The 26,989-nt window shown below is 27.7% G+C and overlaps 1 protein-coding gene across 5 annotated transcripts in view; it reads right to left on the reverse strand.

The window, feature by feature from the left end:
* Positions 1–26,989, reverse strand: part of LOC111639654 (FERM and PDZ domain-containing protein 4-like) — a 169,350-nt gene that overhangs the window by 37,741 nt on the left and 104,620 nt on the right. For 3 of the 5 annotated variants that reach the window (XM_023385572.1, XM_023385584.1, XM_023385578.1), the window contains one exon: positions 244–363. In XM_023385572.1, coding sequence (XP_023241340.1) covers positions 244–363 — 120 coding nt within the window. The other 2 variants (XM_023385599.1, XM_023385591.1) reach the window with 2 other exon arrangements.

Consider the following 26,989-nt stretch of genomic DNA (forward strand, 5'->3'; position numbering starts at 1 on the left):
CAACCTAGGGATAAGATGGAGATAACTCTGGGTGTGGTGTGAAGTTAGTCTTTAACCGTTAAAATAAAATACTCGCAAATATTTTTATAAATTTAATTTGTTTTATCACAATTTCTACAAAAACTGGACAAATTAATAATTAATCCAGACCATGAATTTAAAAACCGGCTTGTCCGGCTGAAAACTGGCCTGGTGGCAACACTATATACATTACATTCATATCAATTAAGAATGATTACTCACTTGATAAAATAAGTTTTTCCTTCTTTATCAATAGCTGCTTCCCAACCGTATGGAAGACTCGATCCTCCAGAATCCCACGATTCGATTGGAGGTAACCACGATGACATTTTTGTCTCGTGACTGAAAATAAATTTTGAAAATTAAATTTCAAGTTTTTTTTTTATCTTAGAATTATATGAAATTTTATTTAATTAAAATTAAATTATTTAAACTTACACTTGTTACAACATATCTCATTAAAGTAAGAATGAGATTAGAATATTTTGGGAGACAAAAATTTTAATGATAGGGAAAAAAACTACATATTTTTAACATAATCACCCAGTCACATCAAAATCCAAATTAATATACAGTATATCAAGATTTTTACTGAGTAAAGAGAATGCATTTTAGGTAATAAAACTTCTCATTAGATTTTTTTTTATTAAGCAGAGATTTATTTTTTGATAATTGTATATACTGGCTGTAATTTATGGCCATATTATACTTAATGACTTAATCAAATTTGCATTTTGAAAGCTTAAAAGTTTTAAGAAAGTAAGTATATGTGGTATAAACTATAACTGGTATTATACAGCTGTCAAAAAACAATGTGTCATAAAAAAAAAAAAAGAGTTGTTGAGAGGTTTTAGTTATTTGAAATGCATTCTCATTTTCTTAATAGAAATACACTTGCTGTATATTTGTACATTTAGCAGATCTCCCAATAATCACAGTAATAAAAAAATGTCTTTTGTACAATTAAACATTATAGTATTTTACACACACATGCTTTATTTCTCAAGAAATTACTCAAAAGCAACTCTCCAATATTCTTTGAAAAAAACTATTCAAATTTTATGAATAATAATTAGGTATATAAACAAATATAAGTTTCATTTTGGTAAAAATATATTAAAACTTTTTAAATAAATGTTTCTTTATGAGACTAGCATCCATCTTATATGTTGTAAAATATTCCATTAATTCTAATTTTAAAGTGACACGTAATATTAAATTCATATTAATCAATGGTATGCCAACTTGAATTAGGTATTCTCTATCTTCCACTTATACATACATAATGACAAAATTAAATTTTAAGAAAATAATGCATTAAAACACATTATTATAGTTTTTATCATAGTGCATCAGTCAATGTAGAAGAATGTTAAAATTTTATCTTGCTTAATTTTGGTGCTATCTACTGAATCTCATTTTCTTAATCATGTTCTAACATATTGTTCAGGATTTAATCATCATCAGGCACTCTAATTAAATTAATTGCAGAACTTACAATTTAGCAGATATAATGTAATGTTTTGTAGAAGGGACTCAATGAGGTTTGTTTTATGCAACACTAAATTACAAGATGAGAGTTTTTTCATTTTTTATGGCAGAATGAAAATTATTAATATAAAAATGAACCAGGCTTTGAAATTAGGGATTCACTGCTACTCTAAAAATTTGCTGTAATAATTAATAAATGGTTCATGTGGACCTATCTGTGGCACTCCCGACGTTAATTAAATTGCCTAATTTTACATAACTTACGTGATTGCAATGTTGCATAAATAATTCAAAAATTATGAATAATAGTTTAATATGGAATTTAATGGAATAATACATGATGCATAACAGTTAAGAGATCTCTGTATATCATGCATCATTAAAATCTATAATATAAGTAAAGTATTACACTTACACAATTTTCCAATACATTTGATAAAATATTTCAAATTTTATGCATATTTCATTGTGTTCGACTTAATCTAAATTTCATACTCCGACAAACAATGAAATCTGTTAAATCAAGCATTTTAATTAAATCAAATTCACATTTAAACTGGAATATGTTCTCAGTGCTTTCAAGCATCACTGTTCATCTTCAGAGTAAAACATTTTATAAAATAAAAAAATTGACACAAATTAGCATAACTATAAAGAACAGAAAATTATTTTTTTTTTTAGTTATGCAAATTGACTTAAATTTATATAAAGAATAATTATAATAAAAATTCAGTTGACTTTTATGAGAAACTTACAATCAAATTTTTTATTAATTAACAACTGGACTACAATGATCTACTGGACAAATTTTAATCTAATAAGCACTGTCTTAAACTTTCAACTGATTTGGTTTAAATTCTGCAATTATTTAAATTAAACAATCAAAGCAATTATCTTTAATTTATCTTTTATATCATGGTTAATCTCACTGGTTAAGCTGTTTTTTTTTTTTGGAGATTTAACATTAAACGAACAAAAAACAAGCGAATAGATTAATTATTCAACTTAAAAAATTAGTAATATGTATTAATATGTGCACAAATATCTAATTTTAACATTATTTACATTTACATTACTCAATGTTGCATTTGTAAATTATTCTATAAAATGTATTTTAGAAAATATTACATAGGCATTTTTACAAACTTAATGATACATATTTCCTTAAATAGAAATCCTCTTATAGTAGTGAATTTAATGATAATTAAATCTATAAGAAATGTATAAATAGTTCTTATAATACATTTCATTTTATCTTTAATGTATGCCAAAAACAATTACTTTTTCAATAAGTAACATTTTTAATTAATTAAATGACAATTCAAATGGAAAAACATCTATTATTTGTACTATAATAAATTTTTAAGTTTAGATTGTACTTAAAAAAATCTGGAAATGTCCAAAAAACACCAAAGTTCCGTTATTAACCGGATATAAATCGTATTACCATATTTTATTTTTAAAATCCCCAAAATTACTTTAATAAACAAAATGTCTTCAGCTTATTTAAACTTTCCTAAATACAAACTGAATAGAATACAAATTAAATAAATGGAACACATTAACATTAGTATAATTGTTAATGCATTCCATTTATTTAATTTGTATTCCAGTCATTTTTACCCGAAAAAGATTTAAACAAGCCAAAAATGTTTGTTCATTAAAATAATCTCCGGTTTTAAAAGCAGGTATACATTACTTTTTCGTATTTAGAATTAATTTTTTCAAACTTTGTTATCTTCTTTATTACACGGAGTTTGCTATATTCATTATTTATCAATGCTACTTTCTAAAGTTACACGTGTAGTTTACTTTCTAAAACATTGAAAATTGGCTGACAAAATAATAATTTAAATAATCATATAATATATTCGAAGAAACTTTGTTTCATTTAATAAATAAAACTAGAAAGTTTATTAAATATATTTATACATATGGTAACTATAATGATGCAAATTTGCTACAATTAATAAGTGTGAAAGTTTTCACAAATTTTTTTACAAATGACATCCTGCTTGATATCTTCCAGCACATATTGAAAGCATCACTAATCATGTTCATTCAATTGTACAAAATTAATGAATAACCAAAAAAATGTGTGATAATTACGATCCGATTATTTTTATGCAACATAAACATTAACTATTATTACAATTATTTAATACCAAATAAGAATATAATTCATAAATCTGAATAAAAATATTCGTATTTATAAAATGAACTCTGTTAAATTCAAAAATTTGAAAGTATTTTAATATTCCTTTTTTATTTTAATGGTTAAAATTTTAAGTTGAATTTTACTGATATTAACAGTTGTTAACAAGCAGATAAACAAGATAGCTTTTTTTCATAATGATGGCAAAAATGACTCATCCACTTGGTTATCACATTTCTAAATAATTGTTATTTAAGAATTAATTATTATTAACTGAAAAGCGAAGCAACCATTACATTACTACTAAGTAAATACAGCTCTAATATACTGGCAATTTTTATTTTTAAATAATAATATATGTATTTTCATGTGTAAATATTTGTGTAAGAGACTATTCATTTCCATGCAATCGGGGAGTATCATTCCTTCACTTTGATATCATCTATTTATTATCACTTATTTAACTCTTGATCCCATATATTTGACATTGCATTTAATGATGTAAATTTGCTAATAATTACTTTTACTCATTTGTTTATTTTAAATTCTTTCAGTACGAATAGTTTTCTTTATTATCCTTTCAATTCTACAAAGAAATAGTTTAATAATAGCCTTGCAACTTTTATTATTGTTAAAGTTCCATTGAGATGATTCATCTTGATAAATCTTATGATAATTGAACAAAGACCTGCCTTTTTACCTATCATCAGAGACATCTCATAATTCTTCCAAAAACATTCCAGTTACTTTCTGATTTAATCTCACAATGCACTAATCGAATAAATTTTTTCACTTTAAAAGATAGTTCTAAAAACTTTAAAGTTTTTAACAATTTTAATTAACTAACAAAAGCAATTAATATCTAACCTAATATATATCTCAATCTAAAAATGTAAATTGGTTTCTGTCTTCAGAAAACTCATTTAGACAATTCTTAATGTCATAATTAATTATTTTCTTTTATAAATTTACAGAAATTTTGTAAATTATTGTAATAGATTTGCAGGATATCTGTTCATAGATGAATTAGTTCTTGTAATAAATCTATTAAAACAATGAAGACAATCCTAATTTTAACACAAATTATTAAAATTTTACTTATTGCACTGTAATGAAGTACTGAAATATGTTTTAAGTTTAAAAAATATGCTGTATAATAAACTAAATATTTAACATCAGAACGACATACAATGTACAGGTACTGTACAATCCAAATTATAATTTTAGAATACTTGTCTTAATATATTTGAAGAATTTAACATCAGTGATTTAGTTTAAACTTAATTTTATTAATTGAAATTATCAAACAGAAGTGCATTTAAGCTTTGCTTCCATCAAATCTGAATATAGATCATGTTAGCATATGAAGATTTAAAATAAAAATTGATAATAAAAGTCAAATATATGCCTATTAAAATGTTATATATTAATTAAAAGCATATTTTATAAATTAATTGATGATAGTAAAATATAAATGTTAGAAAATCTTACAAATCTGTTTGAAGACATGATTAGTTTGTCTATTGTCTATGTATTGTCTATTGCAATTGTATTGTCTATACATAATATCCTTTAGTTCAATTAATCTAGAAAATAAAGCATATATTATTACTTCCATAAATAAGCATTGAGTTTGGTCTTATTTTTTATTTAAAATTTTAATATTTTGTACATATCAATATCAGTTGTTTATAATTTTAATTTTTGATAAGCTTAAAATTTAGAATCAATATTTTAATTTTTTCATTTAGTGTATCTGTTATTTGTTATAAAATATTCATATTAATATTTGATAATTCATTTTATTTTATTTTGGATTTTAATTTTTGTTTGTAATATTTGTAGAAAAATAATAAATAATCAAAAATAAGCAATTTAGTAAGTTTATACATAAAAAATGATAAAGATGCTAGCAATGAAAGTTAAAATTAAACATATTTATTGTACCATTTTAAACAAATAATTCAAATTAGCAATAAACAAATACTACACAAAGTAATCCTTATGAAAGTATAAGCATCGGTTTAGGAGTAAACAGAAGCCGAAGGACAGGAAGAAAGAGGACGTCAGAGAAAAACAGAAACAGTGATTTAGAATGGATTTAATTATTCACTTGCAAAAGACAAATCCAAATGGAATGAGTTCATTAAATAACCATCATTGCTAAATATCTGACAAAGAGAAAAAAAAAATGTGTAATAAAAATAAAAAAAATCCCAATTATTTAAGTAAGCAGCTAATCAATCAGAATTTAAGATTACTAAACAAAGATACTTTTGTTTTAATAACTTTGACTTGGATATCTATCATCATGGACTTTAGTAATCTGGCTGTTTATTTTAAAAATGAAAGAAAAAGAGTTAGTTGTAAAATTTTAAGAATATTGCTAATAAAAATAATGAATTTCATTTTGTTTGTTTGAATAAATTAATTAGTTAGATCAATTTGGTAGTTTAAACATAGAGCAAATTTAGAATTGTTATTAATAGTCTTTTATAGCCGAGGTTATCCTATTTTATTGTTTCATAAATACAAAACAGATAATAAAATTTAAAAATATAACTTGGACATTACAATAACTTATCAAATCTGTAAGTAGATTACTGAAGAAAAATTATTAATTTCAAAATGCATTTCTATTGCATGATTTAAACCTGACATTATAAAGCAGTTGAATGAAAATCAATTCTTTTAATATACATTTAAACCTCCTGCAGGTTAATGTTATATTATAGATAAGACTCAAAATAAATATTTATTGAAAACAGTTGCATTCTCAATGTTACTAAATTTAAATACTGTATATTCTTTTTCTATTGTACAGTACTACAACTTTCTTAAATCTTGTGGGATGTTATTTCCAGTTGGAGAAATTATTATGCAATACCATAATAAGTCGACAATTTTACTAATTTGCTGACTTTGTAAAGAATTACGATTCAATTCATTCAAATGAATAACGATGAATTTATAAAATTCTGTAAGAGAACATAACTGCTCGTTACATGTTCTACGACAATTTGTCGTAACTACTTTATATAACTTTAATTTGATGTATTATTATATTTTACTTCGATACAATTTCAACGTAATAGCAAAATAAAATAGATAAATTACTATAATTCAATTACTTCAAACATACTGATTACAGATAGGAAATTAAAGTGAATAAAAATCTCAAATAAATATCTTCATGAAAGTATTTTAATATTCCTTTTTTATTTTAATGGTTAAAATTTTAAGTTGAATTTTACTGATATTAACAGTTGTTAACAAGCAGATAAACAAGATAGCTTTTTTTTATAATGATGGCAAAAATGACTCATCCACTTGGTTATCACATTTCTAAATAATTGTTATTTAAGAATTAATTATTATTAACTGAAAAGCGAAGCAACCATTACATTACTACTAAGTAAATACAGCTCTAATATACTGGCAATTTTTATTTTTAAATAATAATATATGTATTTTCATGTGTAAATATTTGTGTAAGAGACTATTCATTTCCATGCAATCAGGGAGTATCATTCCTTCACTTTGATATCATCTATTTATTATCACTTATTTAACTCTTGATCCCATATATTTGACATTGCATTTAATGATGTAAATTTGCTAATAATTACTTTTACTCATTTGTTTATTTTAAATTCTTTCAGTACGAATAGTTTTCTTTATTATCCTTTCAATTCTACAAAGAAATAGTTTAATAATAGCCTTGCAACTTTTATTATTGTTAAAGTTCCATTGAGATGATTCATCTTGATAAATCTTATGATAATTGAACAAAGACCTGCCTTTTTACCTATCATCAGAGACATCTCATAATTCTTCCAAAAACATTCCAGTTACTTTCTGATTTAATCTCACAATGCACTAATCGAATAAATTTTTTCACTTTAAAAGATAGTTCTAAAAACTTTAAAGTTTTTAACAATTTTAATTAACTAACAAAAGCAATTAATATCTAACCTAATATATATCTCAATCTAAAAATGTAAATTGGTTTCTGTCTTCAGAAAACTCATTTAGACAATTCTTAATGTCATAATTAATTATTTTCTTTTATAAATTTACAGAAATTCTGTAAATTATTGTAATAGATTTGCAGGATATCCATTCATAGATGAATTAGTTCTTGTAATAAATCTATTAAAACAATGAAGACAATCCTAATTTTAACACAAATTATTAAAATTTTACTTATTGCACTGTAATGAAGTACTGAAATATGTTTTAAGTTTAAAAAATATGCTGTATAATAAACTAAATATTTAACATCAGAACGACATACAATATACAGGTACTGTACAATCCAAATTATAATTTTAGAATACTTGTCTTAATATATTTGAAGAATTTAACATCAGTGATTTAGTTTAAACTTAATTTTATTAATTGAAATTATCAAACAGAAGTGCATTTAAGCTTTGCTTCCATCAAATCTGAATATAGATCATGTTAGCATATGAAGATTTAAAATAAAAATTGATAATAAAAGTCAAATATATGCCTATTAAAATGTTATATATTAATTAAAAGCATATTTTATAAATTAATTGATGATAGTAAAATATAAACGTTAGAAAATCTTACAAATCTGTTTGAAGACATGATTAGTTTGTCTATTGTCTATGTATTGTCTATTGCAATTGTATTGTCTATACATAATATCCTTTAGTTCAATTAATCTAGAAAATAAAGCATATATTATTACTTCCATAAATAAGCATTGAGTTTGGTCTTATTTTTTATTTAAAATTTTAATATTTTGTACATATCAATATCAGTTGTTTATAATTTTAATTTTTGATAAGCTTAAAATTTAGAATCAATATTTTAATTTTTTCATTTAGTGTATCTGTTATTTGTTATAAAATATTCATATTAATATTTGATAATTCATTTTATTTTATTTTGGATTTTAATTTTTGTTTGTAATATTTGTAGAAAAATAATAAATAATCAAAAATAAGCAATTTAGTAAGTTTATACATAAAAAATGATAAAGATGCTAGCAATGAAAGTTAAAATTAAACATATTTATTGTACCATTTTAAACAAATAATTCAAATTAGCAATAAACAAATACTACACAAAGTAATCCTTATGAAAGTATAAGCATCGGTTTAGGAGTAAACAGAAGCCGAAGGACAGGAAGAAAGAGGACGTCAGAGAAAAACAGAAACAGTGATTTAGAATGGATTTAATTATTCACTTGCAAAAGACAAATCCAAATGGAATGAGTTCATTAAATAACCATCATTGCTAAATATCTGACAAAGAGAAAAAAAAAATGTGTAATAAAAATAAAAAAAATCCCAATTATTTAAGTAAGCAGCTAATCAATCAGAATTTAAGATTACTAAACAAAGATACTTTTGTTTTAATAACTTTGACTTGGATATCTATCATCATGGACTTTAGTAATCTGGCTGTTTATTTTAAAAATGAAAGAAAAAGAGTTAGTTGTAAAATTTTAAGAATATTGCTAATAAAAATAATGAATTTCATTTTGTTTGTTTGAATAAATTAATTAGTTAGATCAATTTGGTAGTTTAAACATAGAGCAAATTTAGAATTGTTATTAATAGTCTTTTATAGCCGAGGTTATCGTATTTTATTGTTTCATAAATACAAAACAGATAATAAAATTTAAAAATATAACATGGACATTACAATAACTTATCAAATCTGTAAGTAGATTACTGAAGAAAAATTATTAATTTCAAAATGCATTTCTATTGCATGATTTAAACCTGACATTATAAAGCAGTTGAATGAAAATCAATTCTTTTAATATACATTTAAACCTCCTGCAGGTTAATGTTATATTATAGATAAGACTCAAAATAAATATTTATTGAAAACAGTTGCATTCTCAATGTTACTAAATTTAAATACTGTATATTCTTTTTCTATTGTACAGTACTACAACTTTCTTAAATCTTGTGGGATGTTATTTCCAGTTGGAGAAATTATTATGCAATACCATAATAAGTCGACAATTTTACTAATTTGCTGACTTTGTAAAGAATTACGATTCAATTCATTCAAATGAATAACGATGAATTTATAAAATTCTGTAAGAGAACATAACTGCTCGTTACATGTTCTACGACAATTTGTCGTAACTACTTTATATAACTTTAATTTGATGTATTATNCTGGAATAGCTAAAAATCTAATTATGTAAATGATGAAAAATTAAATAAGAAGAGAATTTTTAAAGAACAGCATCAATATTTATTTGTATAGTTGAACTAATGTTATTCTTTATATCCTTTGACTACTTAAAAAATTGAATATGATCTTTAAAGGATGTTGTCAGACAGAATGCTAAAGATATGTACGATACTCTTTGCATTAAGATAACCATGTATTTGACATCGTTTCTGATACTAAACATAGGCATCATCAGGATAATATATTGTGTGGACTGCTGTGCTTGACATAAGAAATGATGTCAAGTATGGACGGCTGTACAATATACAAGCATGGCAGTCATAAATTTTATCCGTACCTCAACTGACCGGTCCACACCTTCACAAAACATGTGATACTTGTTATTGCTTAGATTTGTAAAGTATTTAGGATAATATCTAATTAATACAGAAAAAAATTAGTTTTGTTTTCAGGAAGTTAAGATTGATTTATCATTAAAACATTTACTGTAAATTATATATTAACTATTAAAGAAAAGAAAATTTTATATATAAATGATGTTTAAATTTACTTGTCAAGCAGTTTTTACATATTCAATATATTGACTTCAGGAGAATAGAATTTGAAACACATATTTGCATAGAACAAACATTTTTTAAAACAGACTGCAATGGAATGACTTACAAAAGATATTTTAATGATACAGTACTTCTACTTAAGAATCTTTATCTTACCTTGTAGTTTTAGATATTTTCAATCTGTTTTCTATAATTTTGGTATAAAGAAGTTATAAATTTGAATATTTTGTTTAATTTTTGTCTTAAAAGATTTATAAAACACAGTTTTAAAATGCATGAAGTAAATACTGTAATTGAATAATACAATACATGGATGCAATGTATGAAATTTCTTTTAAAATTCAAATTTCAAATAACTCAAATGAAAGTTTATAACATGTTTTTCATTTTTAAATAAATTATTCTTTGAGTTTTTACTTAAATATTTATGATTTTAACTGAAATTAACCTTTCTAAAGATGATACTTAAACTAGAAATATTAAATAAAGTAGAGATTGTCTGATAAATCAGTTATTTGGAAGATAAGTTACATATGTGCACTGATTTTTTTAAACATTCTATTTATATCATGGGTATGCTTCTGTGTATGATATATTGGTAAGTGGAAATAGAAAATATACAAATTCTCATAGAATAATGTTTTATGTAATTATTCCAAATTTTTAAGTTAGAATTGGGATAATTAATTAAATTTTAGTATTAAATTTGATGATGTTCTATTTAGAAACAAAATAAGATCATATTTTTACTAAGTTATATAAATTTAAAACATTATAACATTTTATGTAGATCATTACTATGCTGATTATTACCTATTTATTTAAAATAACCAAACATGGAACCATATGGATCTATCTGGTTCATTATATAAAACTTTGTATGATTTAAAATAGAAATGGAAAGGAAAAAAAATCTTCCCCCGAGAAACTTTTCTTTAATAAACAAACAGTTCTTGTAATTAACTACTTTCTTCAAGCTACATAGATAAAAATTAAAAAAAAACAAACATTCTGGAAAGTGTTAAGACAGAGATTGCAAAATGATTTATTTTCGTTTGTATTTGCGGGGTTTTTACGTAAATCCGGGATTAATTTCAGCCGGTGCTACCATATTAAAATTTTACTTAAAAAAGTCCAAATTTTAAATTCAAATTTGCATTTTTATATTGGTAACAAATAACATAAAAAGACAAATGATTTTTATTCGCGTATCAAATTATATATAGAACAGTGTAAGCTGAGTATTATCCTTAAACTGATAACATTTCATAAAGATTTTCATTCATTGGCTTTCTTAATGGCAGTAGTTACTTATCATTTTATGTAATCTGTAATTTTTTTCATTTTATTGAATAAAAAGGACAATATTCTGTATGTATTGGATTAACTATGATCATGAAGCTTCAACAATGGATATAATTTACTCTGTTTAACATCAACAGTAATTTTTATACTGTAAATTATCTTAAAAATAGCATGAAAAAATCTTTTTATCAAACTATATTTAGCTTAAACTATAAAAATTAAAGTAAATTGGTTATTTACAATTGTTGTTTATATACTCTGAAGTTATTTTGTATTTTATACACATGTATTTGTAATTTACATTTATATCACTTTCTTTCTTGCTACTTTAACATCCGTACACTCTTACAAAATTGCTATTTCATGTTGATCGATGCAATTGTCCAGAGGTTATATATTACTTTTTCTAAAGTTGACATTTTTGAAAATAAAATTTCCAAAATAGTCAAAATAGGTGTATAAGAATGACAAGGGATGAATAGTCACTGTTTTGATCTAAAAGAATGATGTAGGGGCACGAGGCCTTGGACGAGTAAGAGAGACTTACATGTGTTTCAGAAGGACACTATCTAATATCATTCTATTTATTTTTTTGAGAAATCAGCAACCAGTAAACACTACATAATATAAAAAAGTCAAGGGAGAGGTATTGCAACTCTCAAGGAGGAAGCAAACAGAAGATAAGAGACTATACTGCAGGACATTTTCAAAAAATAGGCAAAATAGTTGGTATTGCTTCTACTTTAAAAAATTTCCTTCAGTTTAAATAAATAGAGCTGCTAAAGTTGATGATATTCTTACACTAGTAAATTGCACATCATATACAGTAAAGCCTGTGTAAAGTGGACTCGCACGGTACCAAATATTTTTCCGGTTTGGCAGGTTTTATAAACACAGAAAATCGCCACGTTCCAAAGAAATTTTCCCATTCAGGCAGGTTTCTGTTTTATTAAAAGGTTCTGTCTCGAACAAGTCTTGCTGTATTTAACTTACTATCAAAATACAAATTACATGCTGAAAATACAATATTAATAGATAAAAAAAAAAAAAGAGATATGATAGCAATTTTTACTTAATTCTATTGGTAATCATCCATTTATATATAATTCATATTTCTTAGGCCAAGGTTGGGCATTTCCCTCCTCTTACTGGCCTTCAATCTTCACAATTTTTACACAATCAATGCTATTATATGATATAGCTATTATTTAATAATTTCTCAATTATCGAGGGTAGAGGCGCACGACAATCTCTCAAAAAACAATCGTCACAATTGCTTTCAAGTACCATACAAGCGATAACCGGGCATATACCAGGAAGGAGTGCATTTCGGGGTCTTTCTCAAGTAAAATAGTTCCAGAGTTTAAATAAATTCGGCGTTTTAAAAGATTTCTCGATTCCAACGGAAATAAAATAGGTTTCTAGCTGCTTACTTTGAATTTAATGTATTTAAATTTAATTTATTTAGAAAGTTTAACTCGAAAATAACGTCGGAAAAGATGGTGCATCTTGAAAAGAACCCTATTGTTAATAAATTGATTAAAGTATGACGTTTTTCACACTACAGAAGATGCGATTTTCGACATTAAAACGTTTTTTAAAATTTAATTTAATTAATTTAAACCCCCTAAAATAGTTATTTAATAAGAAAAACGTCTACAAGATCTGATTTCCAGCTGATTACTTTCAATCAAGATTATAAAATGAAATCGACATAAGTAAACAAAGGCTGAATTGAGACCACTTAAAACATAAGTTTACACGTAAATATAAAAACAGAATTTGATTTGTACGAATATTTAATTCTTAAACTTAAGAAAAAAAACAGTGCATTCGGCTTATCGAGTGCTTATGTAAGTGTACTTTTTTTTTAAAACTCCCAGTAAGCGCGGCACACTTTCGCCGTTACGATAATAAATTGATGTTTTCTCACCCCCTTATTAAACAAGCTTATAGCTAAATTTATAATCTGATACATCAACGTTCTCTCCCGATAAAACTTTTAACCAAAAGTCTTATCTCTCTTCGGTTTGGTGTTAGATATTTAACGACTAAGAACAAAAAAATAAAAATAAAAAATAAAAGGTAGCAAGAAGCAAATTTATGATTTATATTTGTGACGGCGAACTTCCAAATGAAAGTCAGTATTTTAGGATTAAAATAAGCATCCATTGTTATTCCTCTTCAGATTCTTTATAATTTTTCTTTTCCATCGTTTGAAAAGGGAGGGGGAGAAAAAAAATCCCTACCAGACTTAAATAAATGAATGATTCGGGGAGGAAAACATTTTGGAATATTCATCACCTTAACTAATATCTATAGAATAGATACTCGTATATGAGAAAAATAAATTACTTTTTCCCTGAATATTAAATTTGTTAGTATAAAGATAATCAAAAAATTGAAATTCCTCTCCCCCAGCTGAGAGTAGGAGTAAATGTTTTTTTTTTTTTTTTTTTAAATAGTCAACAGTTAAATTTGGCTACGAGCCAAACCCTGTTCTAAGAAAATGTTCCCGATACATTTTGTACAGTATACGAGTACATTAACTTGTAACAGTCTACAGTTAACATTGCTGTATCAAACATAAAGAAAGGAAGAAGAGTAAAAGACAACTGACCCTGTAAAAGCTTTCTAACAGAGGATTCGCCATGGGATTACTTTCGGAAACGAACAACAAACAATGGTACCTCAATTCAACTTCTTTTTTAAATTTTTTATATTCTAAGCCATGAGGAAATTTCCAAAAATATTTTTATGGACTAATTCTGATACTAAATTTAAAAACATTACATCTAATCGGGTACAATCTTCCAGGGTATAATATATATATATAAAAGACGACTAAAATCGCGTAATTAAATCCAACCAAATTGATATCACTCGCTGTTATCGGCAATTCAATTTATAGATTAGTGACTTCATCGATTTGGATCATAGAGGGGAGGGGGGAAATGTTAATTCACGAGAAAGAAAGAAACTTTAATGGATGTCAATGATTATAAACAAGACATTACAATGTTTTTACTTCGGACGTTATTTATTTTAAATATATTCCTGACGTAATTTCAATATACGAGGATCGTTTCGCTTAGGTTTATCGATATGTTTACAAAGATTCATTCATCGCATTCGAAAACAAAATTCGATTTCAGTTCCGTCTGCGCTTTTACATTAGACGAAACAAGCGGGGACGTTATACTAGATGCTAGACGAATTTTAAGGTTTTGCAGTAATAATAACGGCTTAAGTTTTAACATTTTCGCGATTTTTTTGCCACATTTATACCGAAAATTACGATACTTACCCGTAACGGCGGTCTTGTTTTGATCCGCGCAATGCGTTTTTGATTTGCATCCATTTCGTATCCATGCCACGGACTAAACTGTCTCCTAGGAGTTACTAAATAGGGATTGTCTTTTTGTACTGATTTACTCATTCAAAGCAGTGTCGCCATCTATCGAAAAGGCCTCACTGCTTCGGATGATCCAACAAAAGCACACGCGTTGTTAAGTCCACAGATTACATACGGTAAGCTTTAAGCCAAGTGTTTAATGATTTACAAGCAAAAGTACAAGAGAATAATTAATAACGAGAGCGATTTAAGATCATTCCTAATTCTGTTCGATCGGTTTTAGATTTCTTCTAAGTAAAAAAAAACGTGTTGTTTTGGAATGTAAGAAGTTTTAACGCTTGCATGTTTGACAGGAAAAGAACTGTAACAAATAAATAAGTCATTTATCATACGTGACCGCTATTTAATACGATTTTTAACTGAGCTGCTATTATTTTTTTAACCTTAATCAACTAGTTATATTATTAACTGGAAGTAGTCCAAGAAGGCAACAGCAGACGGTTATATGCCCATCCATTTTTCTATGTCGTAATTCTTACACATAACTGTCACGAATTTCTCGAATAATTTGGTGAAGAAACTCGATTATCAATGCAATAAATCTTGATAAATTCGTCATAATATAAAACGATACGGTTTCGTCGACAGGATTATTATTAATAACCGATACATCAAACGGGATTATATTAATTCGTGGATGGCGAAGAACGTGGTAATACTCGAAATATTAAAAAAAAAGAAGAGGGAAGAAAATTTACAAGGGATTTCCAATTTCGCTTCTATTCCCAGAAAAGAATTAAAATATGGGATGGCACCGGAAATGGCAGAAGGTTGAACAGAAGGCGGTTAACTAGTAACGTGGAGAGTTGGCGAAACCCGATTCCGCAGGATGAAACAGTTATTATTTTTACAGCATTTCCCTACACTTCATCATCTTATTCTCGTTTCTCATCTTCCTTCTCTCTCGCTTTCAAAACATTGCCAGAAAACGGGGAAAAGAATTTTTCCAATAATCTTGATCGAGAAGAGAAGGGAAAAATTATAAAAACTGATTAAGAATTTCGCAAATTAATCGCTCTAAATAACAGAATTCCTTCCGGCTACTATCCTAAATTAATAAAAGGATGGGAGGAAGAAGAGGGATGAAATCACAGCACTTATGTTCGTTTCGTAAAGTCAATTCCCATTCATTGGAAATGACATTCGAATCGTCATGGCAACCGTTTTTATTAACGTTACGTCGTCATCAGATGGCTCCGAAAAAAAAAGGAAAAAAGTTGGTCATCTGTTTGGAAAAAAATGGGGATTATTAAAATTCCTCGTAGCACATCTCTTAATAGTAGTAAGGTAATTATCCAAGGCGATCATCGTGGTATTTTACCCATTTTTTTCCTCCTCTTCCTCTTCTAGAAATCTGGTTAAGAATTCCGAATATGGTTTTGCAATTCCTTTTTCTATGGACGAGATTTTAGTGGCATCGGATAAGAATGGAAAATCACCAACTATCGTCTAACGGATTGCTGTATCCTCGAGTATCGATTGTCGTTCAGAATGGAGGGGATGGCGCCTTTGGTTCGTGCCCTCGCCTAGGAAAAGCATCGATACAATTCCCTTCTCCCTTAGTCTACGCGTGTACTGTTTTCTGCCGACCGCATTTGGCCGTTCTGCTTTCGCCTCGCATAAACATGATGCGGCCGAAAACCCTATGTCGAATTTAATTATAAGCCGATACGACTCTCACCTGGAAACGGGCCTGCACCGTCTAGGTGGGAAACAGTACGAGGCACGATTTCCCATCTCCCGTGACGTCACTTCCTCCTCTCGCCGTTCGACTCCTCGGTAGCCAGTGGCGGGAGACTTGGCTGCCAGAACCAACCTAACCAATCGCCGAGGGGAATTAAGTAACCGCGCCCCCGGGTTGCTAGGAGACGACGAAAATCATCCCTGTAATGTGTTGAAGAAATCACTATCAAACTACGTCATAACGTAGGTGATCTTTGAGGTTTTTCTGCATAATTTCATCCCCGAAACACGTACGAAATTTGCATTTCATGTCGATTCTGCTGCGAAATTTATGGATAACGCGGAAAAAAATATATATATATCCTACAATCTTTCCTGTGGTGTGACGTAGTTTTATAGTGATTTCGTGTGTGATTTTATTGTGATCGAGTGTAAGACACGAGGTTTCTGCAGACACTACGATTAGAGAAGAAGAAAAAAAAAAACCTTTCTAGCAGCAAAACTGAAAAAGATTTTCTGCAGAAGAAAAAACAAACAAACAAATTTACCTGTGGAAAAATTAAAGAATGCGTCAGTTGTCCCTTGCAGTGAAGACACTCTTTGCTCTAAGAGCATGCTCAGTCTTTATTTATTTCAACACGTCATATTTAGAAATTAAACTGGTAAAATACAGTGCAACATTTGGCTCGAATCATAGAAAATTTAAACGATAATTTCTTCAAAAGAACCGAATGAAAATATCAATTTTTAATTCCTCTTTCTACCTTCCACTCTTCTGTAAATACCATATGTCAAGACGTGTGCAACGCCATCTGTTAACGGATAGAACAATTAGAGAAGGGGAGGATTTAAATTGTTTTACCATGGTTTAAATGGTTAAACGTGTTATATTTTGCTTTCGATATTTTTATCTCAAAAATAAATAAATAAAACTTGTTAAAATATTTATAAATTCTATTTGCTAATATTCTTACGTAATAACGGATTAAGTACAGTACCTTTGAGGTCCTAGGCGCAATTTTGTTAAAGGCCCTTTATGTAAGCGGTCTTTTCACATTAAAAAAGACAATGATATAATTCACAAATTGATGATTTTACCGTTCTTGCTGGTGTGAGGGATGTACAATTTTTAAACGTTCCTTAAATTTTTACAGGCATATTTTTGCTGTATAATCTTTGAGGCCCCTCGAGGCGAGGAGGCCCTAGGGGCAAGCCTTGTACATCTATTGGGTAGTGCGCCATTGTTTTTACGCATAAGTTCAATATAAACATTATTTAAAAATTAAAACTCATATTAAAAAAGACTATTTACGTAATACGGTAAAACCTGTGTAAACCGGAATCTCGCGATACTGTACAGAATGTTTTTTCCAGTTTAACAGGCTTTTTTTAACACAAAAAATAGCTCCGTTCAGTTTATGCAGGTTTCCTTTATATTCGGGTTCCGTCTCGGACAGGTTTCGCTGCAATTTACATCGTTTATGATTGGAATAAACCTATGAAAACCGTGCAAAACGTGTAAACCGGTTCCAATAACGAAGACGTAATTTTCAGATTTCAGAAATTACCATAAAAGTGGATTACACGACTTAAAAATCGACTGATATTCCATTCAATGAAACTGCTTACAGAGGAACAAACCTAGTAACAATTATTCTATTCTTTAAGACAATGAGTTAGATAGAGAAAGGAGGATTAGGTATAAGTCGCGGGTTCGACCGATCCTCTGGCAATCTAAAGCCACAGTCTTTGGAACGATTTAACTTCATGCCTGAAGGCGGGGATGAAAGCTACTAATAAAAGTTTGGAAGTTTAAACAAGTAGTTGTTAATCTTTATTGTAACTTCCATTCATTTAATTCTTAAAATACATTTTCGTCTATTCCAATATACAGTAAAACCTGCCTAAACCGGAATCGCACGGTAACGGAAGAAGAGGGATATTTTTTTAACATTAAAAAATCGCTCCGTTTCGAAGAATTTTTTCTCGTTTAAACAGGTTTTACTGTATCTCGAGTTTTCCTTAAAAATAGCCTTCCAAAGAAGTGGTGCTTTATAACTTCATGGGGCCCAGGCGAATTTGAATCAGGAGCCCCCCAATGTATAGAGTTAACTTCAGGATTCTTCTTCGGAGGAATTTTTTAGGGAAATACTTTATTAAGATTGGTTTGAGGTACCCTTTTGGTGGAGGACTAAGTCAGTTGCTTTTTTTTGTCCACAGGATAATGCGCCACTGTCCAAATGAAGAAATAATTTTTCTAATCGCCACCCCGTAACAAAATTTGAAAGATTTCATACTTTATATTTAATTAAATATCGAGAATAAATTATAATTAAGTATTTATTTATGTGTGCCCATTATATTTCTTCTGATTTTCCTGACTGGTGTGGATTTCCATTATTTTTTTCCGCTTCTAGAACTATTTCCCGTTCCCCAAATCCATTTTCATTCCTCGGGGGGTCGATATCCCTAGTTAAGAAGCACTGATTTATTATCGTACGAGAATCACAATCTATCTGATTGTCAAATCCATTTGAAAGTATGCCCTTCCCATTAACAATCGCTGGAATATTTTATGAAAGCTGCGATCATTTCAATGCAATTAATTTTAAAAATTGAAAAATAAATTCTTTGTTTATTTCTTTCACGTAATAATCGTTGAAAATACAAAAACGTTAATAAATATAAGCGTTGCTGTACTTAATTTACGTTTCTCGATTTATTTTCTAAATCGCAACGCAAAACTCATTTTTATAATTGATTTAATACATCTTAGAACTTATGGTGCTTTGTATTTTCGGGAGAAAAAAAAAACATTTTAAATACAGTTTGATGTTTTCTCTTATTTTTTATAATAGAAAAAAACCATGTAATCCATTAATTTTAATGGATATTTATAGACTACTTGACTTACTATAACGGAATAATTGATAAGAGTCATGGGCGCACCAGTCGAGATGCAGGGGGCAACTGTGCCCTTACAAGTTCGAGCAAAACAAGGGGGGAAAACAAGGTAGAGAAAGCAACACAGTTAACAAATTGTAAATTGGTATTTATGATTTTATTTGCGTAAAATTTCTCTCAACTACTCCATTTGTCCCTTAACCAAAATATTTGTTTGTTGGCCCATAAGGCAACGCAATTTGCGGGCGATCTGTCGAGGGGGGGATGCCTCCCGGGAAGGCTTTCTATGGGAAAGTGGCCTCTATTTAGGTGATAGAAACAAGAAGGAAATCGGAAAAACTCCACGTGGTCTGGCCCGATTATTTATTGCAAAATAAATATAATTACTTATGATGATGTAAAAATTGAGAAGAGAAGAAAAAATTTTTTTGTGAAAAATACAGTGGTGTCTCGTACTTCGAATTTAATTCATTTCAAGAGGCCGTTCGAAGTCCGAAGCGAGGTATTAATTTATCCGTGAGCAAACAGCAAAGTTATCTTTCTAGATACGTGAATTTATGGAATTTAAATAAAAAGAAAAAGTCTTAATAAAATAAATAAAACATTTATTTTACTAATTCGTATTAATTACAATTGCATTTTAAAAAGCCTTTAATTTATAATTAAACACTAAGCTTATTTAATTGTTATTGTTAATTATACATAATTTCCAACGATCATATCATAATTAGCATTTCTATTTAGGAAGAGAAACAAAATGACTGGAAATAATTAACGTAACATCATTTGAAATGTAAATAAAACATAAAAAAAGAGGAAGAAACGTTGAAAGCAAAAGACTACCCGTTTTCTTTGATGATTATTGTGCTAAGTAATCACAGCAACTAAAGGAAATCGATTAAGAAGAGCAATTTGATGTCATCTAAAAGGCCATTCATACCAAAACAGCACTGTATTTCACTTTACAAATTATAAATTATTGTTTTAAAATAATAAATTTAAAGTAACAAAAGCGCATTTACTATTTATTAATATAAATATTTGCGAGTTAAAATCTTAATCCTCTGAAGCACCTTCAAATACATTTCATCGTGAAGAATTCAAAGGAAAAAAAGATTGGTCAATTGTTTCCTACATAATTTACCGATAACCGTTTTATTGTGGACTATTTAAAAAATAATCAGACAAACAATAATATTTTACAATAAAATATTAAAATAACTACTTTCAGGAGTATATAGGATATACAGTAGGCTAATAACAATTCGATTTCGTGTCATATATAATATAAGAACATAAAGGAACACAAAAAAATCCGATAAGATCCTGCACGATTATTGCTCATCATCATCTTGCAATCTCATTCAAACGAAAAAAAGTAGACAAAGTGCTGACTACAATAGGGCCATTCGACTGTAATAAGGCATGAGAATTAGCCCGCAACTACCAAAGAAAAATCTATAGATACTAGCTAAATTCGTTTCCTGATCTTTGCCAGCGACAAGGGAACTTTTTTTTTATATCCCTTTCTTTTTTACGACGTATCAAAATAAAAATCTATAACTATTTTCGATTTTAATTGCAATCCTCGTTATATAAATTATTTTTCATACTTTTATACTCATGTTTTTCTATACTGTTCAACGTATCCGCATCAAATTTGGAATAAATATGCTTTGGCACCCTAGAATACTACGAGGTTCCAACCCCTAAAAACCTCCTCTTAAGCACGACTGATTTTGTTTTTTGCAGTTTCATTATTGTAAATACTAGGGCCAATAAATATATATTTTAGTTACTAAGACCATTGCTTTTATCACTCTCTCTCAAGTCAACCTCACCAATCTCCACCCCCTTAGGGTTTATCCATAAATGATGTCCATACTGGAAGGGGGAGAGGGGGGTTATGACAAGTTTGACAAAGTCAGACTAGGAGGAGGAGAGTGGGATTACAGAAACTTGGGAATACTGTAACATTGGGGAGAAGTAAAAATTTCAAGTAAAATGTGAAAGTAACTTATGGACAGCCCCTTAAAAGCTGCAGCAATGCAGGGAACATGCAGTTAGTTCCGAATATTTTAGAAAATTCAATATTCTTCTGAAAAACTTTAGCTACAAATTTTGGATCCAAAAGGTTTTGGAATGTTTTTAAACTATTAAAAGCAATATGGTATAGAGATATGATCATAGACCTCATAATAGCTAATTATACAGTTCATTATCTTATATACTTTCATTCTATCTCTCTATATATTATTTTACTGTGATATACAATACTTATAATTGCCTATTCTCATATTGGAAAGACACTTTTTTCTTTTATTGCACATTAACTTAACTACTCTAGTTTTGTCTTTTCTAATATAAAGCTTTCTATTAAAAAAAATATATATATTTTTTTTATTGCATATCTATTGATTTAAATTTCACTTCTATATAGAAGAAGAAAACAAAAATGATAAGTACAAATATAACTTTTAAAACAGTTAAAATCTTAAGATATAAAGTCAATTTTTAAAAACTGTAGTTACTTCAAGAAAAACCTAGGCTATACAGTGCAATTTTGTTAGTAATATTCTAATCATATCAGTATTGTTTACACATCTAGGTATCATTTTATATACTGTATGTTATGTATAAAAATTGTATATTAATATATTTCAGATTCTTCTTTTAAAAAAAATATTAATAAGTGAAAATTTTTAAATATAAATCGATATAACAACTGAAGCTTATCACTTATTAACAGTTCCAAGTATTTCTTAGCTTTATCAGTTCATCTTCAGGGGTCTGATGTTGAATGTCAGTTTATGAAAGAGTATATAATTTTATAATAAACTAAAAAAAAAATGAAATCCTCTAAAATTTAATAAATTAAAACATTTATTTTTCATCAATATAAATTGAACTCTCTTGATATTTCCAACTTTTCTTCTCCTTGATTGCCCTCTTCTAGATCTATTTCATTTATGAATTCTTTGGCATCCTGTCTGTTTCTCGCTGTTGACACTCCAATGTTTCTGGTGTGAAACTTTGCCGCATCATCAAACACATTCTTCTGATTTTGAACTGACTTCTGGTCCAAAGAATTCAACTTTCCAGAATTCATAAATGCAATAGGTCTAGAAGAAGAGGAGATCAAGGAGAAGAAAAGTTGGAAAAGTCAAAGGTGTTCAGTTTATATTGAGCAAAAATAAATAGAAAAAGACAAATGTCTGAACAGTGGGGGAGAAGAAACATAAGTTAAAACACTTTGGTTATAATTACAAATATAATTAATAATATGATAATTACTCTCAAAGTGAGAACCAGAATAAATAAATTTACCTGATATACAAAAAATTAATAAATTTTTGTTTTATAAATTAACAAGTTAAAACTTTTAAAATTCTATAAAAATGTTCAAATATGCTAACTTATACAAACAAAAATCATATAATTTCTAAAATAGTTATACAGTATTATTAGTTATAATAAATATTGTGGAACTTATAAATGCTATCGTATGTACATTCTTAAAACCTATCTCCCTATATCGGATCGTCTACAAGTGTTTTCCATGCATTGGAAATAAGTTTTCACTGCACGCTGGCAAAAAACATTTTCTTATTATAATGGATTGTTGGAAACATGTTAAAAGGACAGTGCAATATTTATTATAATGGTAAATATACATGCACCAACAAAGAAAAAGGAAGACAAAGACACAAGCAATTATTTGTTGTAACATTGTCAATATGCTGAGCTGAAATTTTTAATTTATTTAACTTAAAATACATGATCCTGTAGTGGCTTGCCCCTGTACATCATACTTTCCCTTTAACAACAGAGTTGTGCCGGTCATCTATCTAACACTTTTCTGAGGAAAGTTTTGAATTAAAATAACATGACTTCCAGTTTGCATCTGAAGTTTGTATATAGTTAATTGAGGCCTCCTGCTCCCAAGGTTTCAATATCTGGTCTCGTATTTCATCTATCTGACTCTGTTCCTGAGATTAAGGGAAGACAGACAAACAGACAGATAGCAAGGGAGTTTATAGGTCTACAATTTTTTCAAATTGCAGCCCAAAAAGCTGTTTTATGGTAGATTGGCTCAAATGATTGCATATACTCCCTCAAAAGGCAAAAATTGTATTCAGTGATTTTAATGCAAAGGTGAGACAGAAAGAATGCTTTTGGAGACCTAAAGGAAAGAAAGCTTACATAAAATATCAAATGATAGAGGTATAAGAGTGTGCCATCTTGCAGAAATGCAAGGTTTGGCAGTCAGCACTATCCAGATGATAAAGAAAGATATACATAAAGAAACCTAGATATCTTCAAATAAAAAACATGCTAACATGCAAATTGACATTCTAATTATTTGTAGTTTCAGCCTATAACAAATGTGAGAAATTACCAAAGTGTGAACTGTTACAGTGATCACCTCCTAGTGAAAGCCATTAAAAAGATAAAACTTGACACCAGATACCATAGATAATGATCACAAACTAAACAATTCAATCTAAATTTAAAGTACATTCAAACCAGGATAATATAGCAAAGTTGTATAGAAAACAACATTAAGATAATAAACCAAAATGATAGACCTACAGAAGCTATTTGGAAGGACACTAAGATTATTATTAAGGAGACAGTAAATGAATGTTTAAGTCATAGAACAATAGCATGTAATGGTTCAATGATAGATGTAAAGCAACGGTAGAAAAATACAGAAGTCTGTACGATATGATTGAATGACAAAACTGATGAGTAAGAAAATCAAATTAAATGTAAGAAGACAAAGAAGACCATCAGGAAAGAAAAAAAAATTGAATACCTACAATGAAAACTGAAAACATGGTGCAACATTTATAAAATGATGAAAGTAGAAAGTTATGTTGGCCTAATTTTCTATACAACAAAGTTTTGTCCAAAATACAAACATTATACTATAGAAAAATGAAACATCTGACAGATAATGAAAAAATATGCAAATAGAAAAAAAGAATATTTTAAGGAGTTATTGAATCCAATTGATAAAACTGTGCAATTCAATAAAATCACTATTAATTAAAGAAACAAAATTGTATTAAGCAATTAAAAAAAATCACAAAACATTAAGTATTAACAAAATCAATGAAAAACTGATCAAAAATGAAGATAAAGATCTAGATGAAAAAGTCCATGTTTAAGATAAAAAATGACAAATAACTATCTGAAAATTTTAACAAAGAAATGATCACAGTAATTCAAAGGAAGATGACAGAAAGACCCAGGAGAATTACAGAGGAATCTCACTGGTAAAACAATTTATAAGATCCTCGCAAATATTCTTGTAAAATGCCTAAAAATATACTATGAGGAAATTATTAGCATTATATCCACCACTGCTTAACATTGTGTTGAAGAAAGTATACCATTAAGTCAAAGGAAAATTGTTACTCCCCTACTAACAATACATCTTTGGATACACAGATATTATTGATATATATGATACAGATAGAAGAGACTTTCAAAGAACTGAGATGAACAATGCAACAAGTGCAAATCTACAAATAAGTAAAAAGGAAAAAGTATCTAACCACAATGAGAACAGATTGATCAATAAAAAGGCTCAGGAAGATGGATAAAACATACTTTAAAGAGGAACAAGCTTTTACCACAGTACCAAATTCAATAGAATGACTAAGTAGAAACAAGGATAAATGCTGGCAACCATACTGTTTTTTCACTCAACAGTATCCTATCATCAAGATTTATATCTCTAAGATATGTATATGTAGAAACCATTATACTATATAGCTTGTGATACTATATGATTCTGAAACATAAAGCACCACACAACAAGAACATAAACTGGAATAATTCAAAAACAAAATATTTTGTATATTGAGTTATTTAGCTATTAACAATATGAGCTTTTAAAATCAAATTTGTTTCATCAAATGCATTCTGTAAAAGAAATAGTACTGCATTAAATGATTTTTAGAATGGGCACTTTGTAAAATATTTGGACTTGTAAAGGATAATGTGACTGATGAATAGAAGAGGAAACAATGATAAAATACAGTGTCTGTATAGCTACCCATTAATTACCAATATCATAAAGGCAAATAGACTCTAATTGGCAGGTCTCATATTGCAAATGAATGGCAGCCAATTGAAGCAAGCACTAATGCACTAATGAGAACCTCGTTATGCAACAGAAAGAGAACAACCTCAATGTAGATGAACTGATAATATCCAAAAGACTATAAGAACTAGGAGGAGAGGAAAATTAGAGGAAAAAGCACTAAATTTAAATACCTAGCAATATATTGCAGATGTAATAAAGAACTTACACACCTTAGAAATGCTTAGAATTAGATTAATGAATAATATATTGAATTTATTAGTATACAAAAATATTAAAAAAATTATTATGCTTAAATTTTAATAATGATAAATTAAATAGAAATTTAATTATTTAGTCTAGATTAAAATATATTCTTTAAATTACATGCTTTTGTATTTCTAGTTTCTAGTAGAAAACATACACCTGTTTTTGAAAAGTGTTTATTATTAATCCACACCAGAGATTTCAAAACTGATTTTACGAAAAAAAATGTATTATTATTTCGTTCAAAAAATTTGAAAAATATTTATTTAATTTCAGTGTAATAATATTTATTTAAATGATATAAAATTAATTCCTTGCTGAATAATTGATTTTCCCATTTATAAGATAAAATTTCTTTAATGCTAATGACTGATCAGGATAATTTATTTTGGTATAAAACAGATATTATAATTGAAACTTTATTTATAATTAATATATTTTTTGTATGTAAGAAATATATATATATATATATATACACAATTTTAATTACTTAAACTGTAAATTAATAATGAAAAGAACTCAACTGGAACAATCATAATTAAAATTATTCTTATTTTAGAAAAAATTTAAAATATTGATTTATCAACAAAAGATTATACCAAATAAGAATAAATATTTTACAGAAAGTTTAATTCATTAAGCCAAGCTGATCCTAAATATATGGGAAAAGTCTGAGCAAGAGGAGGAGGAGAATAAGACGACGACTTTAATTTATTAATTCAAATATTAATGAAAATTATTACCTTTAAAGTCAACTAAATTTACAAAATAATGAGATACTTATTTTAGATAACAATGAAGTTTAAAGCTTTAATTTAATATTTAAATTTATATAAACTCTACAAATATCTGTAACTTTTGTAATAAAGTAATAATGAAGTAAGAATATCAAGATAAAATGTATTTAA

The sequence above is a fragment of the Centruroides sculpturatus genome, unplaced genomic scaffold, assembly GCF_000671375.1.
Source record: "Centruroides sculpturatus isolate CEXI.00-Female unplaced genomic scaffold, Cexi_2.0 scaffold212, whole genome shotgun sequence".
In the NCBI taxonomy this organism is placed as follows: domain Eukaryota; kingdom Metazoa; phylum Arthropoda; class Arachnida; order Scorpiones; family Buthidae; genus Centruroides; species Centruroides sculpturatus.